Genomic DNA, 27669 nt, shown 5'->3' on the forward strand with positions numbered 1-27669 from the left:
TTTGTTTGAGTGTATCTTAAGAAAATGGTCTTCATCTGGGCTGTTGGAAGCGCATCACAATGTGCAAGCATCTAAGATGGTTTCAGTTCAAGAACTACCAACATATTAAGATAGTGAGTCAGATAAAAAATGGTGGGATATTTAATTTCCAGATAAAGGGGAGCATTTGCTTCTAGCCTCCTTTTGCAGGGCATCCAAGTCTTTCTTTAGCAGTTTTTCAGTAAGTGACTTTCACCTTCTCTCATTTAAGCTTTCCATTCTCAATAGGCCCAAATTACTTATTTTCATATCGACAGCATCATTCCATTTTCACCAGTGGTGCTGTTGTACTGCCAGCACGTTAAAGGTTTGAAGGTCTTTGACATTCAGTAATCGGCATTTGAAACTGATTATGTTCTTCCAAATCAAGGTTGAGATTTTTGGGAGTCCCAGTTCAAGCCATACCATTCACAGAAGCGATGCAGGGTGGTAGCAGGCACCTCACAGACAATTCAAAACGGCTTGTCTTCCAGGCGCTGTGTGATATCCTAAAGGCTGTGTTTGAACTTGGATGGTACAAATGTAGTTTGATTGAATAAAGAAACCATAAACACTCGTGATCATCAGAAGAGACCTGCCAGATCAGCCTGCCTAGTGCTCCTGGGAAACTTACCAGCAGTTTCCACTGCTGTTCCCCAGCAGCGGTATTGAGTGGTAGTGTGGTGCTTTGCAGTTGTAAGTTCCACATATCAATCACAATGACGAATAACCAATGCCAGACTTATTGTTCATGAATGTGTACAATTTAAGGACATCTAATCAAGTGCTTATCACCACACAGTGGGACTGCAAAAGCCCTAAACTCATTATGTGTTGTGTAAAGAAAGGGTTGCTTTGGTCTGTCCTGAATCTATTGCCCATCCACTCCACTGGATGATCCCAAATTTAAATAGTGGCCCACCAGATGCCTCAGGGGGCACACAAGACAAGATACCTCTATCCTGTTGTCACTCCTTACCATCTGGCATTTAGAGACCGTCTACTTCTGAAAGCAGGAGGGTGCATATACCCAGCGTAGCTTGTGATGGACCTTTTCTCCATAAATCTGGTGAATCTTCTTTAAAAGGCCTCTAAGCCAAGTGTCATCACCTCCTGTGGCAAGGAGTTCAACTGATTAATTACATGCTGGATAAAGAACTGTTTTCTTTTGTGTCTTCTGACTCCCTGCCATGCACTTTTAGTGGCTGTCCCCTAATAATAATAATAATAATAATAACAGGTATTTATATACCGCCTTTCTTGGTCTTTATTCAAGACTTTATTCAAGGTGGTTTACATAGGCAGGCTTTATTAAATCCCTATTAAATAGGAATTTTTACAATTTCAAAGAAGGTTCTTTCAAGAACGACTGCATTCAAGGTGTTTCATTCCGATCTGGCTTCACATTCTGGCCTCCATCCTCCCACGCTCAGAGCAGATGGAATTGCTCGGCTTCAGCTTGTCAGCTGCTCCAAGGTCGCACGGTGCCGGTGGCCTCGAACTGGCGACCTTGTGGATGTTATCTTCAGGCAGACGGAGGCTCTGCCTTCTAGACCAGACCTCCTGCCCACCCTCTAGACCAGACCTCCTGCCCTAATGTTGTAATGTTGTATTAGCGACATTTCTACCAACCCATTATTTGTTTCAACCTTGCACATTATTTCTATTCTGATTTCTTTGCAGATGTGACACCCTGAATCAATGGGAGGCAGAAACAATACAGCAGTGCATGAATTTATCCTGATTGGATTCTCCAATTTCCCAGATCTACAGATTGTGTTGTTTGTATCATTCTTTCTGTTATATTGGACCAGTCTAGTTGCAAATACTCTCCTAATCACAGTAATAAGGGTTGACCGCACACTTCACACTCCCATGTATTTCTTCCTTTCTGTTCTGTCCTGTTCTGAAGTCTGCTACAGTTTCATTATAGTCCCTAAAATGCTGGCAAATCTGATAACACAAACAAGAACCATTTCTTTTGGGGGTTGTATAGCCCAATTATTTTTTTTCAGTATTTTTGCAGCTGCAAACTGCCTGCTATTGGCAGTGATGGGTTATGACCGTTATGCAGCTATTTGCCAACCTCTCCATTACCCAGTCCTTATGAACCAACGCTTCTGTAGGCAACTGGTGGGCTCTGCTTATATAATAAGTATTTTTTTCAACATAATAGAAATATGGCTTATAGTGAAACTGCCATTTTGTGGGCCCAATAAGATTCACCATTTCTTCTGTGAGATTGGTCCAGTTCTTAAGCTTGCCTGCAAAAAAAGCAGCGTCACTGAAATTTACATTTTCATTTTTTGCATTGTAATTATCTCTGGCTCTTTTTTGCTGGTTCTTTTATCATATGCCCTCATCCTCAACACCATCTTCAAGATTCCCTCCACTAAGGGAAAGCAGAAAGCTTTTTCCACCTGTGCATCCCATATCACTGTGGTTGTGGTGCACTTTGGTTAACATAAGAACATAAGAACATAAGAACAGCCCCACTGGATCAGGCCATAGGCCCATCTAGTCCAGCTTCCTGTATCTCACAGCGGCCCACCAAATGCCCCAGGGAGCACACCAGATAACAAGAGACCTCATCCTGGTGCTCTCCCCTACATCTGGCATTCTGACTTAACCCATTCCTAAAATCAGGAGGTTGCGCATACACATCATGGCTTGTACCCCATAATGGATTTTTCCTCCAGAAACTCGTCCAATCCCCTTTTAAAGGCGTCTAGGCTAGACGCCAGCACCACATCCTGTGGCAAGGAGTTCCACAGACTGACCACGCGCTGAGTAAAGAAATATTTTCTTTTGTCTGTCCTAACCCGCCCAACACTCAATTTTAGTGGATGTCCCCTGGTTCTGGTATTATGTGAGAGTGTAAAGAGCATCTCCCTATCCACTCTGTCCATCCCCTGCATAATTTTGTATGTCTCAATCATGTCCCCCCTCAAGCGTCTCTTTTCTAGGCTGAAGAGGCCCAAACGCCGTAGCCTTTCCTCATAAGGAAGGTGCCCCAGCCCCGTAATCATCTTAGTCGCTCTCTTTTGCACCTTTTCCATTTCCACTATGTCTTTTTTGAGATGCGGTGACCAGAACTGGACACAATACTCCAGGTGTGGCCTTACCATAGATTTGTACAACGGCATTATAATACTAGCCGTTTTGTTCTCAATACCCTTCCTAATGATCCCAAGCATAGAATTGGCCTTCTTCACTGCCGCCGCACATTGGGTCGACACTTTCATCGACCTGTCCACCACCACCCCAAGATCTCTCTCCTGATCTGTCACAGACAGCTCAGAACCCATCAGCCTATATCTAAAGTTTTGATTTTTTGCCCCAATATGCATGACTTTACACTTACTGACATTGAAGCGCATCTGCCATTTTGCTGCCCATTCTGCCAGTCTGGAGAGATCCTTCTGGAGCTCCTCACAATCACTTCTGGACTTTACCACTCGGAAAAGTTTGGTGTCGTCTGCAAACTTAGCCACTTCACTGCTCAACCCTGTCTCCAGGTCATTTATGAAGAGGTTGAAAAGCACCGGTCCCAGGACAGATCCTTGGGGCACACCGCTTTTCACCTCTCTCCATTGTGAAAATTGCCCATTGACACCCACTCTCTGCTTCCTGGCCTCCAACCAGTTCTCAATCCAGGAGAGGACCTGTCCTCTAATTCCCTGACTGTGGAGTGTTTTCAGTAGCCTTTGGTGAGGGACCGTGTCAAACGCCTTCTGAAAGGCGGTTTGTGCCTCCATCGTCTATTTAAGGCCCAAATCTACCTACGCACTGGATCAGGACATCTTCATATCTGTCAGTTACACAATGGTGACACCCTTATTGAACCCCCTGGTTTACAGCCTCAGAAACAAGGATGTGCAACTTGCCCTCAAAAATGCATTAGGCAGAAGGTGTATGCCACGTGCATGAAGAGATTTATAATTCAGGTTGGCAAGAACATGCGATCATGTATTTTTAGGGCCAATATAGATGCTGACCCAATAAAGAAGACTTCATCTTTATTGTAAACCAGGTCTTTCTTTCAACACAGAATTCTTAGTCTCTATCACATTCAGAATTATGGATACTGCTACACAAAGAAAACAATGGTTCAATGGCGTAGCTAAGAGGGTGCAGGGGGTAGCAGTCGCACCGGGCAACAAGCTTTAGGGGGGCAAGAAGCTGAGCTTAACATTAGGGGCCAAAATTGTGAAAATCTTGGTATATATGGAACTTACTTCTGAGTAGACATGCCTAGGATTGGGCTGTAGAGAAGTTCCATTAGAGTCAGTGGGGCTTACTCCTAGGAAAGTGTGGCTAGGATTGCAGCCTTAGAGCCCAAGCCTATGCATGTGTACTCAGAAGTAAGTCCCATTATAATCAGTAGAGCTTACTCCCAGGAAAGTGTCCTACTCAGAAGTCCCAGCCATATTCATATGGGGTTGGCTTGCCACAAGCTGTCTTAAGACCACTGCAGAAAGATGCCAGGGACGCACAGGGCACCAGCCTGGACTATGAAGGGTCCAGAGTTCTCAAGGAGGGGAAGGGGTCTTTCTGGGCACTCTTCAAGAGAGTCCTGACTGGATGTGATGGCAGTTGTGGTAGGTCCAGGGGGGAGACGACATGTTCAGATCTACGCCAAGCTTAGCCTGAGCTGTGTTCTACTGCTGAAGCAGAGAAGGAAGATGGTAGCAGGAGTGCATGTGTGCCTCTGATGGGTGGAAGGGTTTTCATGACACTTCATGAGCCCTGGGATCAGGCCTGTTGGTAGTTTGACACTTTTGATTTCCTGGATAAAGTGTTACTATGATAAATCTGCAGCTTCTAAGTGCTTTAAGTGTACAATTGTTTTTAAGAGTTCTAATGATTTCATTTTGAAACATCTTGTAAGCTGCTTGTAAACTGCCGTGGGAAGATTATTTTTTTTAAATGGAGAATGAAGGTATAAGAATTATAAATAAAGGCATAAATAAAAAATTCCAATCAGGAGCCTCTATTTTTTCTAGACATGTGAAAGGAAAGCCAATACCATCATAAAATGACCCGCCCTGTGTCATTTGAGAGTTTCTTATCTTAGGCAGAGAACGAGGAAGAATGCAAGCATGAGGGGGTTCTATTTCATGTGTTGTTTGAAGTTGTTCACTTAGTACAGGGGTGTCCAAACATTTTGGCAGGAGGGCCACATCATCTCTCTGACACTGTGGTGGTGGTGGGGGGGGGAAAGAATTAATTTACATTTAAAAGTTGAATAAATTTACATAAATGAATAGAGATGGAACTTATATGAATGAGTGAAGGTCTTGCAGTAGCTCAAGGCCTATAAAAGGCCTCGCACGAAGCAAGACTAGCCTTTCCTTCACTGCCACTGCTGCATCACAGACATGAAACAGCAAGCAGTGGAGGGAGCTCACAGCTCATGCAAGAGGTCGAACAGTCACTCTCATACAGAGAGAGGATTCGTTGGGCCAGCATGGGCTCCAACAAGTCTCCAGAGGGCCAGAGGCTCACTGGAGACTGTGGGCTCCCTGAGGGCCGGATTGGGAGTCCCTGAGGGCCGCAAGTGGCCCCCGGGTCAGGGTTTGGGCACCCCTGACTTAGTATGAAACTGACTGGCAGTGGCTCTCCAGGGTTTCATACAGGAATCTTTTCCAGTCCTATTTGAAGATATCAGGGACTGAAACTGGAATTTTCTTTATGGAAAAGCATGTGTTCTACCACTGAGCTACTGCTTCATTCCCAGACATTTTTGTCTGAAAATTAAAACTAAACTTTTTTTTTTCCAAATAAAGCTATTGTAACTAGAACAACAGCACAGAAAATAAACCATGTTCTTTTTATTTTTGCTTTTCATTTCCTGGACTTGTCAGTTTTTTTGCCTACAGTCATTTTCTTGGGGATTTTTCAGACACCACTTTATTCACAATGATAATAGCAGCAAGTAAGTAGATGGTGCCATTTATAAATCAGAAAAAGTAAAAGCTGACCATCAGCTCCATTTGAATTTCTTTCCAACCTGTGCAAAATTGGTTACATCAACGTTAAATATTTTCATGGTTTTCGGTGGATGAAAAAAATGTAACCAAAAATCTGAAATTTGAATATTCAAATAAATACATCATAAATGTTTCAATAGAGGGGGGAAATGTAGTGTTTTGCAAACAAAAGGATGAACAAACACAAAAGTGTGTATTGCACTCATATACAACTATGCATTGCTGCACGAAATTGAAGTTTATTGATGCAAAGTTATATTTCTCATTATATCTATTTTTCACCAGTATTGTACTTGCTGTTTGTTGTCATTTATCCAAATACAGAGATGCTTTGGTGCTACGTGAGGCACTGTGCACAAAGAAAAAGGCCAGGGCCATGTGGCCTCATAGGTAACCTGGAGCTGAAACTTCTACAAAAGAAGCTGACCCAGGTGAGAGTTAGGGCATAATAGAGATAGCCAGTTAGCTTTGTTATTTTAATGCTGATATGTTTCCTAGAAGTTTTATGCCTCTAGCATTTGCTGCCTTTTGTAACTTTATGTAACCCTATGTATTTAATAAAGTAAAAATCCTTTTACTAAGTTGTTTCATTGTCTCTTGGGGACCTGATGCCAGTATTTTGAAACTCTGCACCATTCTTTGTTTAGGGTTACATACTTAGCAGACTGAAGCTAGAGACAGTTAGCCAGTTTGTTTGAAGTTCCTCTTCTCCCACAGTTCTGTTCTCAAGCAGGTCTGAACTAACTTGGATGTTCTGGGAACAACCATTAACTGTAATCACCTGCCATAAAATAAGCAAAAATAATAGTATAACAAATCAGACAATTAAGGAGAGTCTCACGATCCTATAACTGCCTCAAAATGAATGTTTTGAAGCAGTGGGAAATGCAGAGTTATTTGCAAATGATTTATGAATCAAGCATTAACAGTAACTATGAGAAAGTATCAAGGCCTAGGAGAGGGGGGTAAAGGGGGTAATTTGTACCTGGGCCCGGGGTCTGAAAGGGGGCCCGGGAGCTAGAGGAGGGGGCCCGGAGCGATACAGTCTCCTGAGAGCTCAGCAGACTGCTGCACAGGAGGCAGGAAGCTGACGCTAGCTCCGACCAACTGGACTCCAAGTCCCCGAAGGCAAAGCAGCAGGCTACAGCCTACTGGGCCTGCGCCTCTCCCTCAGAGCTTAGCAGTGGTGCACAGGCTTGCCTCATGCAGGAGCGCTGCTGCTTTGCCTGGTGGAACTCAGAGGCGAGTTCAGTTCATTGCAAGCAATGCCAGAGCAGCAGGCTCTGTGAACTGCCTCCAACTCCCACAAGGCAAAGAGGCAGCGCCACCTACTGGGCTTGGGCGCTAGTATACGAGGCAGACTTGTGCTCTGAGCTGTAAGAGAGGGGTTGAGATCTGTTCTTGTGGCCTGCTGGCATCCTAAATATTCCCTCAACATTTTCAGTGTCTGAAAAAAAAATTTTGTGGCTTTTCTTCTCTTCAGTCTGGTCTGTCTCTAAAATTTCTTATTCTCATAAATCAGGAGCCCAGAAAAGAAAAGACAAAAAAAGAACGAGATGAAACTCATGGAAGGGGTCAACAAACACTGTTTCGGTTTGGGTGAGGTGCAGCTTCACATGCACAGAGTTCTCCATTGAGCTCACCTGTAGAATTGGAACAAGAAGAAGATGTTGAAAGCCTTATCCCCAAATTGATTTGGGTGCTTCTGCACAGAGTTTTGTTAAAGAGGCAGATGGAAAAAATGAAAATGAAAAACAGAAAAGACATACAGATGCATGTGAAAGTGAATTTGGAAGGAGAGGAGTGATCATAATGTAGGCCTTGACATTGGATATATCACAACTGAGTTTCCACCTCAAAAGGAAATAGAAAAGTATGTTATGAATGGAACATTTACCATCAGTGCATAAAGCAAATTTTGGAACTGCACAATTAAAACCATTAGATCTGTTGAACTTGTGAACAGAGTACACAAGTGACCTGTTTCCAAATGTTTGTATTAGTTTAAGAATACTGTTAACAATTCCAGCAACAGTAGCTTCTGCAGAGCAGTCATTTAGCAAACTAAAGCTAATTAAGAATTATTTAAGATCTACAATGTCTCAGGGACATCTTGTGGATTTGGCCAGGCTAAGTATCAAATCAAGCGTTGCCAGAACAATTAATTTCCATGTTGTGATTCAAAACTTTTCACAGAAAAAGGCCAGGAAGGCTCTTTTTGCAAAGTAAATACTATAGCTACCATTCTATACACACGTTCCTGGGAGTAAGCCTTATAGAACACAATGAGGCTTACTTACGAGTAGACATGAATAGGATTGCACTGCAAGTTTCTTAATAATAGTTAGGTCTTCGGATGATCATATCTGCATATCAATATAAAATGATGTTTCAATGTGAATTCTGTCTCCTTATCTGTATTGTTCTTTCTCATCTGCATTATAGCGTAAACAAATGTGTTCAAATCAAATGTGCTTTGTTATCATCTTTTATTTATTTATATTTATTATACTCATCAACCCCCATTGCTGCCCTCCCCCCTCGTTGACCGCTCCCCCTTTGGGAAGGGGCCTAAAAGAAACTTTGTACCCCCTGCCAAAATTCCTTTCAGAGGCCCTGGAAAGTAAAACCTTACACTAACATTTGATAGAGGTCCAGAATTTTCAAGAACAGAGTGAGACTTGGAAGTGACTCCATCATGACTAACACAATAAAGCTAAGGAGGAGTAGTAGCTGGATTACAGAAGGGTGCCAAAAGGATTTTGTCCCCAGCTTCATGGATCCAGGATGCAATACCAGAAAAAAGGAAGAGTTTGGATGAGGGAAAGAAGCAACTGGTGGGTTTAATTTCAGCCCCAGTTCTGCTAAAAAGTCAGACATCTGAGCAAGTAAAGATTAAAGGCACTGCACATTTGAGAAGCACATCCTGCTTATCTGCAGGATGGCATCTACCATAGTTAAGGTTAAGACTTAACCAAACACCGTGTTTAAAGTCACAGCCGGTGCACTTAACTGTTAAGCACACTGTTAACTGTTAAGCACACAGGTTGTTACTTTAAACATGGTGTTTGGTCCTGCATATTCTGCTTGGTTGTTTATTCATTAAAGTGCAGCTGCAGTGGACCCCAAACTAGATTACTGCAGCATGAAAGAGGAAGGAATTTAACCCTTTGCCCTGCTGCAGTGCTCTAGAAAGTAAGCCATTCCTTCAATGGAATTTAGGTAGTCGACTCTGTGTATTTATAACTTAAATATCTGAATATCCATTTCCTTTTGAAGGTTGAAGGTTGAATGTGAGGATGACATATGCATGGAGCAGGAAATGATCTCCATGGATTATCATCTCCACATCACTTCTCTCCAAATCAGGATATCTGGAAAATTCTCATTGGAGGTGTAGAACTTTCCTGGAAACCACATTTCATCACTGCTTTTGAGAGAGGTCATTGACAATGGATCCAATACATAAAAATGTATGTTTAGTTTTTTATTGTTTTATTAACATTTTGTAAGCCACCTTGAACATTTGCTTTGGCAAAGGTTGAAATTTTTTAAAGAAAATAATCAGACAGTTTGACCTTCAATTATACATTCAAGTTTTCTCCAATCCCCACCACCCCACAGCCTCCACTCATCTAAGGAGCAAACAACTCCTTTAAACTCACTGGCTGGTGCTAGGAACTTGTGTAGGTGGAAGTACTGGTCTGGAATGCACCCTTAGGGAGTTTCATAAAACTCCCTTAGTTTCTTAGGGACTGTAAAACAGTTTCATCCCTGTTTCACACTCAACTTACTCAGGGGTCACAGCAAATTTCATGTTTTTTGACTCAAAACTGAATTTATCTAATAAGATCTAATATGTACAGTACAGTCTCTATGGACACAGCCAGCAATCTCTCTGTGTATGTGCCTTTAAAACACTCTTAAGGCAAATATTCAGAGTATAGCTCACTAATTCTAAAGAGGTAAATGGGTGCAAGGACAGCCCATGTTCATGATGGGACAAGAAATAATGTAGGAGGAAGTTAACATGAAGAAATGCAACAAGAGGCGGTGGTGATGGAGGGGAAGAGGCAGAGGAGAACTTTTTCTTAGGAAACTGGCGCAGTTTAGAGAGTAAGAAATGCTGTCTCTCAAGCTGTCCCCAAAGTGCAAACCTTACTTTTTATTTCAGAAGGGAAAAATGCTATCCCCAAGTGTCTTGTTTGCCCTTCAAACAACAGCAGGGAACTCTTACTTGTACAGGTCCCTCTCCAGAATCACTAATTTGAAAAGTACTAACTTATTAATGATGCCCAGAGTGGCTTCTTTCTCATCTCTAGAAATAGCCTCTCTCAGTTGGAAAGCTGCTCTGAAATGGAAAAAATGATGCAATATCTACCTTTGTTTTACTTGGTTTCTGACTACATGCAGTACAGCTTGTAGATTTCAGAGGGCTTCAAATTAATTAAGGTATTAATGCCAGGGACAAGGAAGCTTTCTTTGGGATGATCAGCAATTTCTGTTAGGGATGTCCATTCAGGTTTGGAAATATTCAGAAGTAGCCAAATGATGCTGCATTTGCAGCAGTTAGGCCCAAATCCTAACCAACTTTCCAATGCTGGCATAGTAGTGCCAGTGAGACGTGTGCCGCATCCTATCGTTGAGTGACACTCACAGAGTCCTCCTCAAAGTAAGGGAATGTTTGTTCCCTTACCACCTCAGAGTTGCATTGCCCTTGCAGTGCTGGAAAGTGGGTTAGGATTGTGCCCTTAAAAATATTTCCAAATCCAAATTCAATACTTGTGGATATTTTGGAATGGCTCCTAATATTGAGTCAATTTTTTTACCTGTGTTGCCATGGGAGGGGGAAATGGGAATAACTGCAGATTAATGGGGATATTTTAGGTTAAAATTAGGCTCCCTTGGGGGTATATCAGGCAGAATGATACGGTTTATTAGGTAGATTAATGGCCAGTTCCTATCCCCTGCTAGTCCATAGCATGCAATACCACAGACAGAGCAAGGGCTGCATGCCATGTTAGGGGGACAAACAGAAAGCCCTGGATAATTTTAATAATAAAAATTATAATAATTTTTTTTTTATTATAATAAAAAAAAATATTTTTTTACTTACCTCTCCATAGGCCAGCTGGCCATCAATGGGTCTCCTTGGATCTACATATGCTCTTGATCAGAATCAGATATGGTGGTTTTGTGTTGAAATATAATTGATTAATTAGGGCTGATATTACTTTTCCCATTCAGTTCCTCCATAATTTATCTGTTTCCCTCTGCTCTTTGTTTCAATTCCCTCAGTTCATTTGTATTTTTCCTCCTTTTACATTACATATGTCACATTGATAAAACACTACAAAATAGCAATCCTGATATGATTGTAAGGATTGTTAAATCAAGACTCTTGTTATAGAAGCAGTATTTTTCTATACTAAATACTATGTCATCAATGTGCACATGTAAATTTCTGCACATTGATGACATAGCTTCCCATAACAAAACGTTTGCTTTTATTGTAGTGTTTTATCAATGTACATAAGTGCATACGTGGGTCTGGATTCCAACTTATAGTCAGAATTCCTACTTATAGCACAGAAAACAGGTGAACAGATTGTTCCATCTATGCACTTGGGGAGTTCTTGGGATTTCCCCTTATGAGAAGCCTGGAAAGTTTTTCATGTGGTTGTTAGTCATGGAATTTCCTTGAATGGTGTTGTAACCAACATATGCTTAACAATACTGAATTGCTGGGAAAGATAGCAATCTGTGACGACTGAATTCTCTCTTTCAAGATTAGGCTCCTAGATTGGACTATTGAAATTCTGTTATTTGTTCTCCCACTAGCTTGGAATGGTTTTATTTATTTATTGGAATGGTTACTTATTACATATGTGTAAATGCTTGCTCAATGCTTACACATCTTTCTCTGTCCTGTTCCCAATCTTTGAAAATATATACAATCTTTGAAAATAAATACAAGATATGTAATTAAAAGCCTTCTGAAGCACCACTATTATTGCAAAAGAAGATAGGTTTATAAGATCGTCCAGTAAAACTGATTACCGGGAGATTCAGCATGGATAAACAGCTATACTTCTCATACTGTGCATAATTAGCCTGTGGAATGCATTGCCACAAGATTTGGAATGACTTTAAAACGGAATTGGATAGGTCTATCAAGAGCTACTAGTTGTAATGGATACAAGGTTTGGCAACAGTTGCCGGGGAGCAATGGTGGGTGAGAAGGATGCCTCTTTCTCCTTCTTGTGGGCTTTTCGGTAGCAGCTGGTAGACCACAGTGGGAAACAGGATGCTGGACTAGCCTATTAGCCTGCCCCCTGGGACTGCGAACCTCCAGGGACGGGGTGTTTGGTCTTGGTCCGGCCTGCTGCTAATCCAAACAAGACCTGACACAGCCCCCCCCCCCAACCCTGTTTCTGATCATCAGCAGAAAGCCTTGCCATCACCCTCTGGCTTTTGCTGGGGGGGGGGGGGAGAAGAGAAACACAGCAGCAGAGTCAGAAGAAGAACAAGCAGCCTTGGCTTGGCTAAACCTTCCTCCTTTACCAGATCTGTTTGAGGGGCCTGGCAGAGTGAACCGAGAGAGTTTTTTGTAAAAATCTTTTTATTTTTTTGCCCCCATCTCCTTTATTTGTGAATAGAGGATAAGAAAACAATGGAATAACAACAGAACTAAAAGAAAATAAAAAGGAGGAAAAATACATATACAATATGCATGCAATTTATCAATAAGCAATTTATCAAAAAGATATTAATAAGCAATTGATGCAAAAATCTAGTTTAAAAAAGGCTTCCGGGTGTCCAAAAAAATGTCCATACATAGTTGCCTTCTATAAGCCATGCTTTCACATGTTGATAAAGTTAAATTAGGAGAGTAGCAGGGGGAAGAGGGCATTTACCTTTCCAATGCTTTAATACAAGTCTTTTGGCTTCAGTAAGGGCACAAAGAGTAAATTTCCTCTGTCTTGCAGATAGTTTGCACAAATAGGAAGGAGATTCAAAATAATGTAAGTTAATGTTTGCTGTAGCACAAAATTAATACAGAAGGTAACCTCTACCCAAAAGGACTGTATACAAGACCACATTATGTGCCTAAATAATGCTTCAGGCGTACCACAACACCAACAATTGAACCCCTTACTGTGAAGGCATTGCAGTGTCCAATAAACTCAGATTAAATCCAGATAAAACAGAGTCCTCTTTTTTTGGAAATCCACAATGCAGGTGTTGGAATGTCAGGCTGTTTTGAATGGGGTTGCACTGTATCTGCAGGAGTAAGTCCACAGCTTGGAGGTCATCCTGGACTTTCCACTGCTCCTGGATACTCAGGGAGGCCCAAGGAGCCTTTGCTCAACTTGGGCTGGTGTGCCAGCTGTGGGATCTAAGCACAGTGATCGACAGGCAACTGACATTGAAGTTTGAATACTGCAATGCACTCTTCATGGAGTGAACATGAAGACTGCCCGGAAGTACAGAATGTGGCGGCCTATGTGGTCTTGGGGGCTAGGCAATTTGACTCAACCCATCCCATGCTCCTGTGCTTGCACTGGCTGCCTGTTTCTGAACCCATTTCAAGATGTGGGCTTTTTAAAGGTCTATATGGGTTGGGACCAGGATATCTGAGGAGCTGCCTTCTTTCTTGTGAACGAACCTTCTCCTAAGATCAGCGGGAAGAGCCCTGCTGCATGTGCTGCCTCTGGTAGAGGCCAGAAGAGCAGGACATTCTCTGTGGTGGCACCTTTATTATTGAACTACTGCCCAGTGAAACTAAGAATTGCTCCCTCCCAATTAGCCTTCCAATGGAGGTTGAAGAATTTCCTATTTAGCCTGGGCTTCCCTTCTGAATTAGATTGGTGGTTATGTATATATTAATTATTCTATTCTTTCTTATTTTTATGCTTATTGCACTTTATATTTTGTTCCTATTTTGGTATTTTACAGTTTTTTCTCTATACTGTATACCACCTTGAACGCAGGAAGGAAGGAAGGAAGGAAGGAAGGACGGACGGACGGACGGGACTGAGTTTTTCTTCAGGTCCGATGTATTCAGATGCTATGTTAATGTCACACTGATGCTAATGTGACACCCATCATATCTTAAGCCTGACCTGGCACACTGACGCTGACACATGGCACAGTGACGCTGATGCAACAAGAGCCAAATGACGTGTCTCAGCCAAGGAAAACTGGGACAGCCCTTCCCAATAATACCTCCTGTGTCCATGGAAACACCAACACAGACTGTTATCCATGCAGTGGTGCCCTGCTGGTAGCATGTCATCACCATGGCATCAGTGTATCATTGCTGTTAAATTGATGCATCATCCATATGCCATCGGTGTGATACCCAAGGAGCCAATGACCTCATCCAGTCAGTCCCAACACTGGCAGCCAGAGAAACACCACTGGGATGAACTGAGCAGGGGTTGGGACATGTACGGGACCAATGAGTGGCCAGTGCTGGGGGGACACGCCCCACCATGTGATCCAGACATGAGGAATGAGCAACACAGCACCATTCACAACCATGGGGAGATGCTCTGAGGACACCACCCACATGTACGTACACGCACATGAAACAACACAATACAAGGATTCTGCAGCACCCCCACCTCCTACAGGAGTCACAATGGCATCGGCAAGAAATGAGCAAAAGCAAGGAACTGCTAGGAGCCCCTGCACCCAAGGTTCAAGTCCCCTTACCTCACTCCTACAAAGGCACATATACCTTTTTGAGTAGACCAGAGCAAGGATAGAAAGATAGCTCCTTTGGAAGAGGGCAGCCTGGTGAAATAAACACACACATCTTCCCGTGGCAAAAGTTCAAGTCCATGTTGGGACATCCACCAGCTGGAAGAGCATTTATGTCAAGGGAAGGACTGGAACAAGTCACAAGGGGAGCCCCAACAGTACTTAAGCAAAGCAGGGTGCTGGTAGCTCACTGTACAAAGGCACGGACTGGGAGCCCTGCAAGGTGATTCAAGCCCAGCCAAGGGACTTGCTCTAACCAGCAAAGCACTCACGTTTTGCATGACTGGCCAGAAACACCCATGACTGGGCCATTTTCTTGGCACAAAACTGAGCAGAGTCAGGGAGAGGGAACTGTGAAATGAATAGGATGGGTCCTGATGCACGCTGGTGCTACTGGGATCCATCCCCTCCCTCCCTTATTCCATGTTCCAACCCCCATACAGGCACTCTCCACCCCGTTCCTTCCACCATGCGTTCCCATTGCCAACTTACCAGTACTGGTGGTGGGAGGCCTCTCCGCCAGGCCATGCACATGGCAGCCAGCCATGTGTGGTAACGGCCCTGTCATGCACGCTGTTGCAGCAGCACTTCCGCCATTGGAACGGCACTTTAACCAGTGAATCCAGTGGTTAGGATTGGGCATTTACAGTGCAAACCAGAGCTGCGCTTGGGCTGGCGCAAGTCCCTTGCGCTGGCCCAGGAGAGTCGCAAATGTGCCGTAAGGCACATCTACGCCTGCTCATGAGTCAGCTAGGCTGGTACATCGAGGTGTGCCTGCCTGTGGATGCCGGAATAAGCCTCCGTGCTGACAGAGGCTCTAAGTCTTGCATTGGCCGAGCTCGGCTGATGTAAGACTCTGGGGTGGGCGGGGAGGAGGCGGGAGAGAGCTGGGGTGGGGGGAGGACGGGCGGGTGGGGAGCGGGAGGTGAGACTGGGATCCAGCAGTTTCACCTTACCTCTGGCTGAGCCACTTTGGGCACCTATCCTGTGCTGGATACTGTGCTGGTGCACTTGGGTCTCAGTTGGGGGGGGGGGGCTGGCTTGGCACAGCTATGAGCAGACAGGCATTCAGCCAGTTATACTCCTCATTTTTTATAAAGTTGTCTGGATTCAGTCAATTTTCTGCATCAATCAAGCATTGGTATTGGCCCTTGGAGAATCTTTGGACACATTTGTGTCCACTTCCATGGTTGGCAACCTTCAGTCTCAAAAGACTATGGTATAAGCCTACAGCACCCGGTATTCCCAGGCGGTCTCCCATCCAAGTACTAACCAGGCCTGACCCTGCTTAGCTTCCAAGATCAGTCAAGATCAGGCATGTGCAGGGCAACAGTTGCTGTCCATACTTCCCCATCATCTTCCATACTTCCATACTTCCCCATCATCTACAGCTAAACCTTCACAACCCTGGCAATGATGAAAGGCCGATGATGCAAGGTCTCTGGAAGGCTACCTGAGAGTTTTCCAATAGGTTCAATGATTCACTATCCACTAATTCAGTATCCAGGTTTTCCAGGAATCTAACCCTAGCACATAACGAGAACTGACTGTTTTAAGTATATGCTTAACTCACTGAATAGAAGCAAAGAGCCTTCAAAATAGTTTTTTTTTTTTTTTTACCAGATTGTGAAACAAAGTTGGGAACAAAGTCGTAGCTTATTTTTTCTGGTGTTTCAGTAATCCCTAGGAATTTATTTGCTATGCTACTCCCTTTGGTATTGAGTCACCATTTTAAATTATGCACTTGAGATTTTTTTTTTTTACTCACAGGGTGTGAATACATAATTGTATAATGTCCTTAATCAAGGAATGATTTCTTTTAAACGCTTCATTCAAGGGAGCATTTGCAGTCTCCAACCAACACGCTTTGCTTCTCATCCTCTTGTGTTCTGCCTCTCTTTTCTTTTTCTCTTGGTCTTGTTGGTTCTTTTGAGATGATTCTTCCTCTCTATTAGGAAAACACCCATTGCTAAGGAAAACTATACCTTAAGGAAAAGAAACTGCACGCAATGGCAGGATTTGATATTCTAAATATGTAAGTATTAAAATCAAGCTATGCATTCAGTAATTGCTTCCTTGTTTATCTGTGGATATGGATACCCTTGGATTTTAAAACATGAAATACAGCAAATTATAGACATGCTGATTCAAACAGCACATCCCCCGCACACCCCGGAAGTGTATCAGTCTCTTCCTACTTTTGGCAGTAACAACAAGCTGACAGGTTGGTAAATGTCTAAAATCATCCTTGTGACATCAGCGTTTCTGACATTTACTGCATCCAAGTCAATAGATGGAGAAAGCCCAGCTCTGTGCACTTCTCCTGGGCAAGGATCTGAAGAAAAGGCATTGCTGTTTAACACTATGTTACTCTCTACAGGCTCAGGAATGTCACCAGTGCCGTTGTTCACGTTATCCACATTGTTACCTACTCCCAGAGCCTCACCCAACCCGACGCAGGACTGGCTGCTTTCAAAATTACAAAGGCCTTCTGCAAGAATCAGTATACAAGGCTGGGGAGTCTGTGTTGATGTCAATTCTGTGGAATCCCTAGCATGTATGCACTGCTGAAACAGAGACGCCTGCGTTGGCTCGGTCATGTCGTGAGAATGGATGATGGCCGGATCCCAAAGGATCTCCTCTATGGAGAACTCGCGCAAGGAAAGCGCCCTACAGGTAGACCACAGCTGCGATACAAGGACATCTGGAAGAGGGATCTGAAGGCCTTAGGAGTGGACCTCAACAAGTGGGAAACCCTGGCCTCTGAGCGGCCCGCTTGGAGGCAGGCTGTGCAGCATGGCCTTTCCCAGTTTGAAGAGACACTTGGCCAACAGTCTGAGGCAAAGAGGCAAAGAAGGAAGGCCCATAGCCAGGGAGACAGACCAGGGACAGACTGCACTTGCTCCCGGTGTGGAAGGGATTGTCACTCCCGAATTGGCCTTTTCAGCCACACTAGATACTGTTCCAGAACCACCTTTCAGAGCGCGATACCATAGTCTTTTGAGACTGAAGGTTGCCAACAACATGTATCCTCTGGCTCTACATGTGTCCTTCCCTTTAAATCTACCAAATTTGGATTTGAGAATTCTGCGGTCAAGAGAGTTTCTACTAGAGGATCCTCAATCTGCTCAAAATTTTCCACCATCTCAGACCTTCTGCCCCCTCCATCCACAGTGCTACTTTGTGAGCTGTGTATTGAAGACAGCACATTTGTAACAAGAATAGCTGATACACTCTCAAAATGTGGGTCCATGGCCAGCAGCATCCCTGGCCAATTTAACTGGTGGATCTGTAGCCCCACTTTTAAATGGGGAGGACAAAGTGGCCTTTCCCAACATTTCCTCCTTGTTTGCATTTTCTGTACCTGATTTTGAGATTGTAACCATGTTTTCCAAATTGGAAAAGTTGCTTTTTTTAAGGGTGAGCACCATCCTATAGAAATGTCCAAGTCTATCATATCACTTGTCATTTCAGGCTCCAGTATAGCATTTTCCACACTACAGTAATTCTGTCTGTTCTGCTCAAAAAGTTTCCCCAGTTTGGCTTTCAGATCCATCAGCTCCGCTTTCCCAGGAATTGGTTCATCTACCTTCTTAATATTCTGGGTTCCTATTTTCTTATGGCTTACTGAATTGCATGTGTTTTGTCAAATCTGGGTTCCAAAAGTGACTACGATATGGTCATTTAGCATTCATTAATTTTCTAGGACCCAACTCTTTAAATACACGCTGTGGAAAGATATTCATTCTTCTGACTCGCCATATAAATCGAAAAATCTGAGATGGCACAGTTCTGGACCTAAAGTCTAGAAACAGCCTTTTATAGTCCTGCTGAGCAGGTAAGAAGTAATTCAGTTCTGCTGAAGCTATTCTGCAATTTAAAAGCTCTGCAAGAGAGTTAAGAATTTTGTCCTTACTTCTCCAAAGGTGAGCATCCCTTCTAGGAAGACAAATTAAAATCTGGTGACTTTGCAATATTCTGTATACATTCCTCTGCTCTACATGCTTTGTACAATTTGCGCTTCTTGGTTTTACTGTTTCATCCAGGAAGGGAGATAATTTTATGATGTCCTTGTTGTTGTTTGCCAAAGGTTGAAGCCTGTCCACACTCCGACCAGGTTGACTCAACCTCTGGGTCAGGATTTCCATTTACCCTTCCATTCTATTTAAGCGCCCCAATATCAATATTAAGGTTTCTGCAGATATAAAACATGCTTCTCCCAGTTGGTGAAGTCAGTAGTTGTTTGGGATAAGGTTCTACTGCTAGTTGCACTATTTCTCCGAGAAGTGCTGGGCTTGTTAGCTTTCCCCTTCCACTCAGCTGTGGATTTATTGCCTTCTGTCATTTGAGTTACTAAAACATCTTTAGATTGTGCAAGTTCTGACACCAGAGCCTTAGAATTGTTGCTGGTACTCACAGCATATGCAGATTCCAGAGAGGGGGAGGGAGAGAAGAAACTTTCAATTCCCAACTGCTTCTGTTTCTTCTCTTTTCTCAAGGATTTCTCATCAGAACTCTCCAGGCATTTTGCGTGGGGGCTCATCCGCAATCTTTTCTGTCCCCTGTTAGGTGTTAAGTCTTTATTCATCATGTTTACCTTTCGTGTTTTGAAGCTGGAGGGGAAGAGTGGAGACACCTGACCCTGGACGCCAGCTGAGTCCCCGACCCCCCCCCCCAAAAAAACTACGTAGAACTCAAATTGGAGGTAATCAGAGGGTGGGAGTTTAGTTAATGCTTCGACCAATAGCTAACTATGGGTTATTAGAAGTTATCAATGATTCATTAAATAAAAGTATTAATAAAATTGGTAGTAATGAATGTAAAATTATTAAAATTATTAGAATTGTTGATAAAATTAACTGATTAAGATAAGCTAAAAATAAACAAAGAGATATAGATAATCAGTAGACCAAGTATAAGAATGTGGTAAATTGGGAAAAACATTTTAAAAATTATTACAAGAAGCATGAACATGAACCAGATCTGAACTCTGAGATCCATCTTGCACAGTTTACTGAATGGGAACCTGTTACTTGCAAGGAAGTCATAACGCTGATCAATAGGCTTAAATCTCCTGGGATAGATGCAATATTTTTAAGATAGACCCGATCTGGTGGGCACAGATACTGATTAATAAGGACGGAATTATCCCAAGTGCTTGGAAAGTATCCTTAGTAGCGCCCATATATAAGAAAGGGGACAGGACAGACCCAAGTAATTATCAACAAATCAGCCTTTTCTCTTGCAATAGATGCATACATCTTGCCAATCACTGTTAAGATTGGCAAGATGTATGCATCTATTGCAAGAGAAACTGCTTGATTGGATAGAACAGGAGAAGATACTAGGAGACGAGCAAACAGGCTTCAGGAAAGGCTACTCTTGTATCGATCATTGCTTTACTTTGGCATCATTGATAAGTAAATATGCATTAAATGTTCCTGGCACCTTATATGCAGCATTTATAGATCTAAGAGCTGCCTTTGACTCAGTGTCTCACGCAAGACTCTGGAATAAATTGAATTCTACATCTATGCCTAAAAGATTGTTAAAATTAATAATGAATTTATATACTGGAAACTCTTTATTTGTTTAACTAAACAAAGATGGAGCTATTTCTCGTCCCATATCTGTTGAAAGAGGGGTTAGGCAGGGATATGTTCTTGCGTTGCATTTATTTAATCTCTATCTCAATGACTTTGTTCCTAAATTACTTGATTTAGATATACATGCACCATGCTTAGATAACAAACCAGTTCCTGCCTCATTATACACTGATGTATAATTGTCCAGAATTGTTCTATTGTCCAGAACTCAGATTGGTCTTAAACATGCCATTAAAGCATTTATTGCTTAGTGTAGTGAAGAACTATTAGAAATAAATGAGGATAAATCTAAAATAATGGTTTTTACAAAATCAATAAGAAGGACCAATGAAAGATGGAAAATTGGCCTGTATAAGTTGCAGCTGCTTAATGAATTTTGCTATCTTGGAGTAGAGTTCCAATCTAACCTTGCACGGTCCAAACATATACAGTATCTTAAAGGGAAAATTGAATTGACACTACTAGCATTGAGAAAAATTTTTTACATCAAAAGGAGGACAGTACGTGCCTGCACTCCTAAAGGCATATAAAGCAATGGTATTGCCACGTATGTTATATGGCTCACCGATCTGGTTTTTGGGACCAATAGAACAGCTTGAGCTGTTTCTCAGAAGTCTTTTCTGAGAACAGCAAGTCTTTTCTCAGAAGCTTTTAGCCCTACCCCCATGTATAGCCTCTGAAGTTATACGGTTGGAATTGGGACTTCCAAAGATTTCAGCCTTGATTTGGAAAGCTATTATTGGATTTAAATACAATTGCTGAAAATCTTCCTATTTTCACAAAACTAGCAGCACAAGAACGCTGCTGGGTAAAATGGAATAACAACATTAATATGAAAATGCATGAGCTGGGCCTATAGTCACTAGAAAAATTCAGTGGAAGAAGCCATTCGCTGCCTGTTGAAAAACTATTAATTCAAGATTGGGATTGCCTTCTGAGGGAGGCTAAGCGTAAATGCTCCTCTTCTTATTTCGGAATTAAATTTCCCACTAAATTTCTTTATCCATTTATTTTTATATACTGACGGTTCCCAAGTTGAGGCATGCTTATATGATTGCACAATGCAATGCTTTACCAACGGCACAAATGAAGAGTCGATTTCAAAGGATCCCTCCCGAGCAGTGTTACTGTGATTGTCCCTTAACTGAATTAGACACCCCAGTGCATATCTTTTGCCGATGTACAGCAGGGAGAGATCGATTCTTAAAGAAATTGATACATAAATTTTCCGATGTTTTCGGACTCTTTAAGACTGAAATTACTGTTCAGTAGTCTTTGCAAAGAGCGTGTTGTGGATATAGCCAAATTCTGTTTCTATGTGGTTTTAAACTCTGGTTTTAAGATTTTAGATAGATAGGCGTATGGCTTATGTGCTGACCAACCTGTGTCACTCATCTAGGATGCCTTGTGTATTTAGACATCCTAAAAATTTCCTGATGTAAGCAGCATTATTTTAATGTGTTTAGATCAATTATGTGGCCACACTACCATTCCACACTGCCATTATTTCTTTACTCAGCGTGTGGTTGGTCTGTGGAACTCCTTGCCACAGGATGTGGTGACGGCGTCTGGCCTGGATGCCTTTAAAAGGGGATTGGACAAGTTTCTGGAGGAAAAATCCATTATGGGTTACAAGCCGTGATGTGTATGTGCAACCTCCTGATTTTAGAAATGAGCTATGTCAGAATGCCAGATGCAAGGGAAGGCACCAGGATGAGGTCTCTTGTTATCTGGTGTGCTCCCTGGGGCATTTGGTGGGCCACTGTTAGATACAGGAAACTGGACTAGATGGGCCTATGGCCTGATCCAGTGGGGCTGTTCTTATGTTTTTATGTTCTCTTTTCGAAATCTTAATGATTCATTTCCATTCTTCAATGAAGAGAAAGTTACAGATTTGATCCTGATTGGATTTTCTAATCTCCCAGACCTGCAATCAGTGCTACTTATTGTATATTTCCTTATGTGCTTGGTGACTGTCTCTGGTCAGGTGCTCTATATTTAACAGGTTTCTTAAGTCCTGGTTTCTCTGTTTTCTTAAGGGAATGCCATTAAAGTCAGTGCCTTATTGTGGTATTCATTACACTGATTTATATTCCTTTTCTTGTAGGTTGTGCTTCCTCTTTCCTGAGTTCTTAGAAACCATTGTCTTTGCAGACAGACCCGTGTGAAATAATTTGCAGTTCTTACAAACTGTATGTTCAACTTTTATCGTTGATCAGCTAAACACTTCTAAAAATTTGAGAAACTTTGGCTGCAATCCTATATACAGGATTAGTTGAACTGAATGGGATTTACTCCTGAGTAGACATGCAGCAGATTGTGCTGTTAAGCGCTGGACTTTGAAAGGCAGCCTGATGTGAAAGTCTTGTGCTGCAGTTACTAGCCACTAGATGTCGTTCTTTAGATGCAGCAGATAATTAGGTGTATGGAAAGAAACAGGGGCAGCCTACCCATGAAGGGCTTGAAGGGCCAACTGCCTCTTTGAATGGGCTGATGCCCCATCGTCTTCTCGTTCACTTTCCCTGTGTAGGGCAATGAGAGGAGCCTGCTCCTCCAGCAGCTCCAATGAACAATGCAGCAGCAGAGCTGGAGAAAGAGGTGGGGTTTTTCCTGGGAAGAAGGCTGCCACCTCCTTTTGCCTCTTCCCCCTTTGCACCTTGACTGGCCAGACAAGGAGGATCCTGAGAGACTGGAACTCCTGAGGTACTCCCTGCCTGGTCAGCTCTGAATCCACAGCAGGCAGTGGAGAAGAAGGAGGAGGTAGCATCACATGCACACCTACATGTGCCACACAAACAAACAAAAAAGGGGGGCAAATTTGGGCACTTGGCCAGACCTGAAAGGAAAGGTGGGTCAGGGTGGGGGGGATTGTTGTTGTGGTTATTGTTGTTGTTGTTTTGTAGTACTAGTGACCGACATCCTAGTGAAGTTTTCAGGTGCGCTCAAATATGAGAAAGAAAACAGCAATCTTGGGGCACGAATCATTCTTGCACCCTGCTTTTCACCTGAGGAGGATGATTGGAGAAGGGGCACTTAATGGAGGTTATAGCCACCTTTCTCCCCCCCACACACACACACTTCATTAGGCATAATGGCCATGTAGCAACCCCAACAATTCACCCACAACAAATGGCAAGCAACTGAAATACAGGCGGTGGTGGGGATGGTGAAAACAGGACTTGCTGCTCTGGGTGAAAAAAGAATAAATCAAAACAAAAGAAAAGCTTCTTGGCTTTGCTCCACCCAGTACTGGTTCTACTGGACCCTGACATGCCCATCCTGACAGGCCTCTCCCAACCCCAGATATTTGGCTGTTTTCCAAAACCACTGAATGCTCCCATTCTATCCAGACAAATCTATCTTAGGGGCTTCTCGCCTCCCTTCCCAGATGCTGGTTCCCCTATGAACCACAAGGTGCGGTTTGCCTCTCTGCTTGCCCAGCTTCTTCCCATGTTTCAACCCCTCCCCTGATCTCTCAGAAACACAGGCTCCTGCCCCCTGACATTGCCTGCTGCCTCCCCCACTCCATGTGGCTCAGCTCCTCTCTGCCCTCTGGCACCACTGTCCTTCTCTACACTGTTGATGCTGCTATCTTGACTCCCCAAAGCAGACTGAGTTGCTGTGTGGGAGAAGCAGCCCAAACAGACACACCGCCCCTCCAGTGCCCTAGTCAACAACTGGCTCCAGACCTCCTGCCTCGCCTTGTGTCCGGTTCTCCCCTCCCTGGGCACAAGCAGCATTGGGGTAAAGGTAGTACTTTAAGCAAGTGTTATGCTCCCTGCAGCATATGCTCCCTCTAAAAGGTGAACTGAAGACATCTGCACCAAGAGCAACTCCAAAGTGCCCTGAAGGGCAGCTCCACAGCATGCAACAGTAATCAAAATGAGAGGTCACCGATCCCATAATGGCCTTCCAAAATGGGAACTCAATGGGTGACAATGGGAAAATCTGAGCCAGAAAGGAGTACAGTGATCAAAACTGGCTTATTCTCTACGGATTACAAAATATAGAACTGGTTTCTACTGCCATGGCCACACCCATGCTGTAAACCTGATCGTTGAGAGGGAGCGTGACTCCATCTAGGTAGATTTGCACCTTGAGCTCACATGATCCCCTACGTTCCTGTCTTGCCTCAATTCAATTTATTCTCCTTCATTCAAATCATCAACCAAATTGATTATTGATGATCAATAATTGATTATCAGTTATTAACTGATTATTAACTTGACACAAGAAACCAACTCTGAGAACTTGTGGAGAGTGAATGGGTGAGGTCCTGGAAAATGGCGACAAGCAAATGTAGTCCCTTTCTTTAAAAAGGAGGAAAAGGAAGATCCAGGAAGCTACAGGCAAGTCAGCCTGGTGTCAATGATTAGTAATGGAATAGATTACAAAGCAGTGTGTCTGTGATGGGATGATTACTAGGAGCCAGCATGGGTTTGTCAAGAACAGCCTGCAACAGATGAATCTCATTATCTTTGACAGAGTGACTGGCCTGGGAGACTGAGGGAAAGCCATGGAAATAGTGTACCTACATTTCAACAAAGCATTTGGAAAACTTTCCATTATATCCTTGTAGATAAAATGGTAATATGTGCGCTGGACAGTACTATTGTTAGGTGCAGTCAAAGCAGATTGAACAACCATTCCGGATTAGTAGAAATAATATTAGAAACATTAAGAATAGTGTTAATATAAATTAGTATTATTGAGGTTAATGTAAATTGATATTATTATAATTACTGTAAATTAGCATAATAGAAATGTTAATTAAGAATAGCCATTCTACAGTTGCTACACTTGAACAGATAAACAAACAAACAAAAATAGCATTGGCTATCAACCCTATATGATGATGATGATGACTACTATTAAGAATATTTATATACTACTTTTCAACAAAAAGTTCACAAAGTGGTTTGCATGACAGAGGACCCAAATCTAAGTAATTCCCCCAGTGCTGATGCAGCTGTGCCAATGGGGTGTACACTGCATCCTGTGGAGTGGGGCAGGGCAGTCATGGAAGTCTCCCCAAAGTAGGGGAATGTTCTTTAGTTCTGATTCCTTGGGGTAATCCTCCACTTCCCAAGGGGTGTCCTTGGATCTACACTAGCTATTTCACTGGCATAAGACTGAGGAAAGAGGAGAGGAAATGGGGATAGGATCCTGATGGAAGTCACTGCTGCCAGGATCCAACATCCAACATCTCCCTTTCCCATTCTTCCTCCTGCCCTCTACACCCAGAAATTCCCTCAATCAACACCCTCCCTGCCACATTCCTCCCATTGCCCACCCCATACCAGCTTACCCACACTCTCACAGGTAGCCAGTACCAGCAGCTGGCCGCTGAATGGCCGTTTAGGACAGCAGAACTGTGTTCCACTGTCATGAATAGTTAGGATTGGCTGTTTTGAAAATATAGTTCCCTGTTCTGGAAGGACAGTACCTCAAACAAACAACAAAATTGCACAAAGGGATAGCAGTCTCCACCAGGATGAGGTCTCTTGTTATCAGGTGTGCTCCCTGGGGCATTTGGTGGGCCGCTGTGAGATACAGGAAGCTGGACTAGATGGGCCTATGGCCTGATCCAGTGGGGCTGTTCTTATGTTCAGTGAAGAGCCACTGGAACAGATGCTGTGCAGGGATGAACAGGAACAGTGGCTCTCCCACTGCCATACGGAAGAGAAGCACCACTTTACAGGGGCTCTATTGGTGCACTCCCAATAACTTGATGGTCCTCCCCAGCAGCTGCAAACCGAGGACAAAAAGCACTGTGAAAAAGAGCAACCAGTACCCCAGCAAATAGTGCTGCTTTCTATTAGTAGTGCTGGGCAGGAGGTCTAGTCTAGAGGGTAGAGCCTCCATTTGCCTGAAGATAACATCCGCAGTTCGCCAGTTCGAGACCATCGGCACCGTGCAGCCTTGAAGCAGCTGACAAGCTGAGCCAAGTTATTCCATCTGCTCTGAGCGTGGGAGGATGGTGGCCAGATCGGAACAAAATATCTGAATTGTGGCTCTTGAAAGATAGAGCCTTCTTTCAACTGTAAAAATCCCTACGGGGATTTAAATAGCCTGCCTATGTAAACCGCCTTGAATAAAGTCTGAGGAGAAATCTGAGGACCTAGAAAGGAGGTATATAAATACCTGTATTATTATTATTATTATTCTTAAGTTTGATCAGAAAGGCAGGTATGCAGACACCACAAAACACATTCCCAGCTTCCCCCATCAATTGGATGATCAAGACTATCAAATGTAACTGAAAGGTTAAAAAGAATCAGCAGAGCCACACTTTGAGTGTCCCTCTCTAGATACAGATCAGAGACCAGGGCCTCTAAAGCAGCAAGATGGGCAAGATAATCAGTCTCATTCAAAAAGACTGCCTGGAGCTGCTCCACCACTGCCTGCCCCCAAATTGGACAACTGAGACTGCCTGTAATTCTCCCTATCAAAACAATCCTATTGTGGCTTTTTGGAGAGTGGGAGAATCAGTGTCTCTTTTCAGGTCAAAAGCATCTAGACAACAGGAGTGAATAACAATTGTTATCTATAGGCCAGGACACCCCAAAGATCAAGCAGGTACAGTATTGTGCATGTCTAGAGCTTCCAAGCAACTTCTTTCTCTGCCTCCTCAAGTGAAAGCCACTGGACCTGATCCAATCTAACCAATGAGCAGCAGCTTCAAAGGCCCCTGCGGAAATCTCCAGAATACTCACAGATAGGTCAAATATGAGTGGCTTCAATGTACTTGGCACACTGGTCACAGTGGGCTAGGGAAGGATGGTCTACCTTCTCACAGGTAATAGGATGCAACAAAAAATGGAATCATAGAAATATCTCGCCGCTCATCACCTGGCTTAGAGGGGATGTTGCATAATAAATGCTGTGTGATTTACTGACTCAAAGTGCATAACCTCAGACTTCCAAGACTCCTTTGTTTCTGCAGGACTGTGAGCTGAATCAGAGATCTGACAGCACCTTAGTTCCACTTCCTTCCTGCTTCTCAAGTTCTTTTCAGTGTCATCTTGGTGCGGCCACCTAGGCGACAGTGTGGCTTCTGCTCTGTGGCTTGTTACATTAACCGGTTTCAGCCAGAGAAGACTCAACTAAATTAGAACCTGCAGGTTACACTTATGGGGAATGGGGGTTGCCAGCTAATCAAATGAGCTGGCTAACAGGGCTTCATACTTACAATCAGTGAATTTTTTTACTATGCGCAAAAACATTAACGTGGCACATCAAACCTTTCAACACATTTTATTATTGTATGTAGCAATGAAAAG

The 27669-nt window shown here is 43.1% G+C and overlaps 2 protein-coding genes across 2 annotated transcripts in view; both read left to right on the top strand.

Annotated features, from left to right (window-relative positions):
* Nucleotides 1-1719: 1719 nt before the first annotated feature.
* Nucleotides 1720-3948, top strand: LOC136638639 (olfactory receptor 10T2-like). Its single transcript, XM_066612672.1, has 2 exons — nucleotides 1720-2480; nucleotides 3768-3948. The coding sequence occupies exons 1-2, from the start codon at nucleotides 1720-1722 to the stop codon at nucleotides 3946-3948; spliced, it is 942 nt and encodes a 313-aa protein (XP_066468769.1).
* Nucleotides 3949-15491: 11543 nt separating this feature from the next.
* LOC136638640 (ovostatin-like) overlaps nucleotides 15492-27669 on the top strand; it is an 83248-nt gene continuing 71070 nt past the window's right edge. Inside the window, exon 1 of the mRNA XM_066612673.1 lies at nucleotides 15492-15628. Coding sequence (XP_066468770.1) covers nucleotides 15492-15628 — 137 coding nt within the window. The remainder of the gene's footprint in view (nucleotides 15629-27669) is intronic.

The sequence above is a fragment of the Tiliqua scincoides genome, chromosome 2 (assembly GCF_035046505.1).
Source record: "Tiliqua scincoides isolate rTilSci1 chromosome 2, rTilSci1.hap2, whole genome shotgun sequence".
Classification (NCBI taxonomy): domain Eukaryota; kingdom Metazoa; phylum Chordata; class Lepidosauria; order Squamata; family Scincidae; genus Tiliqua; species Tiliqua scincoides.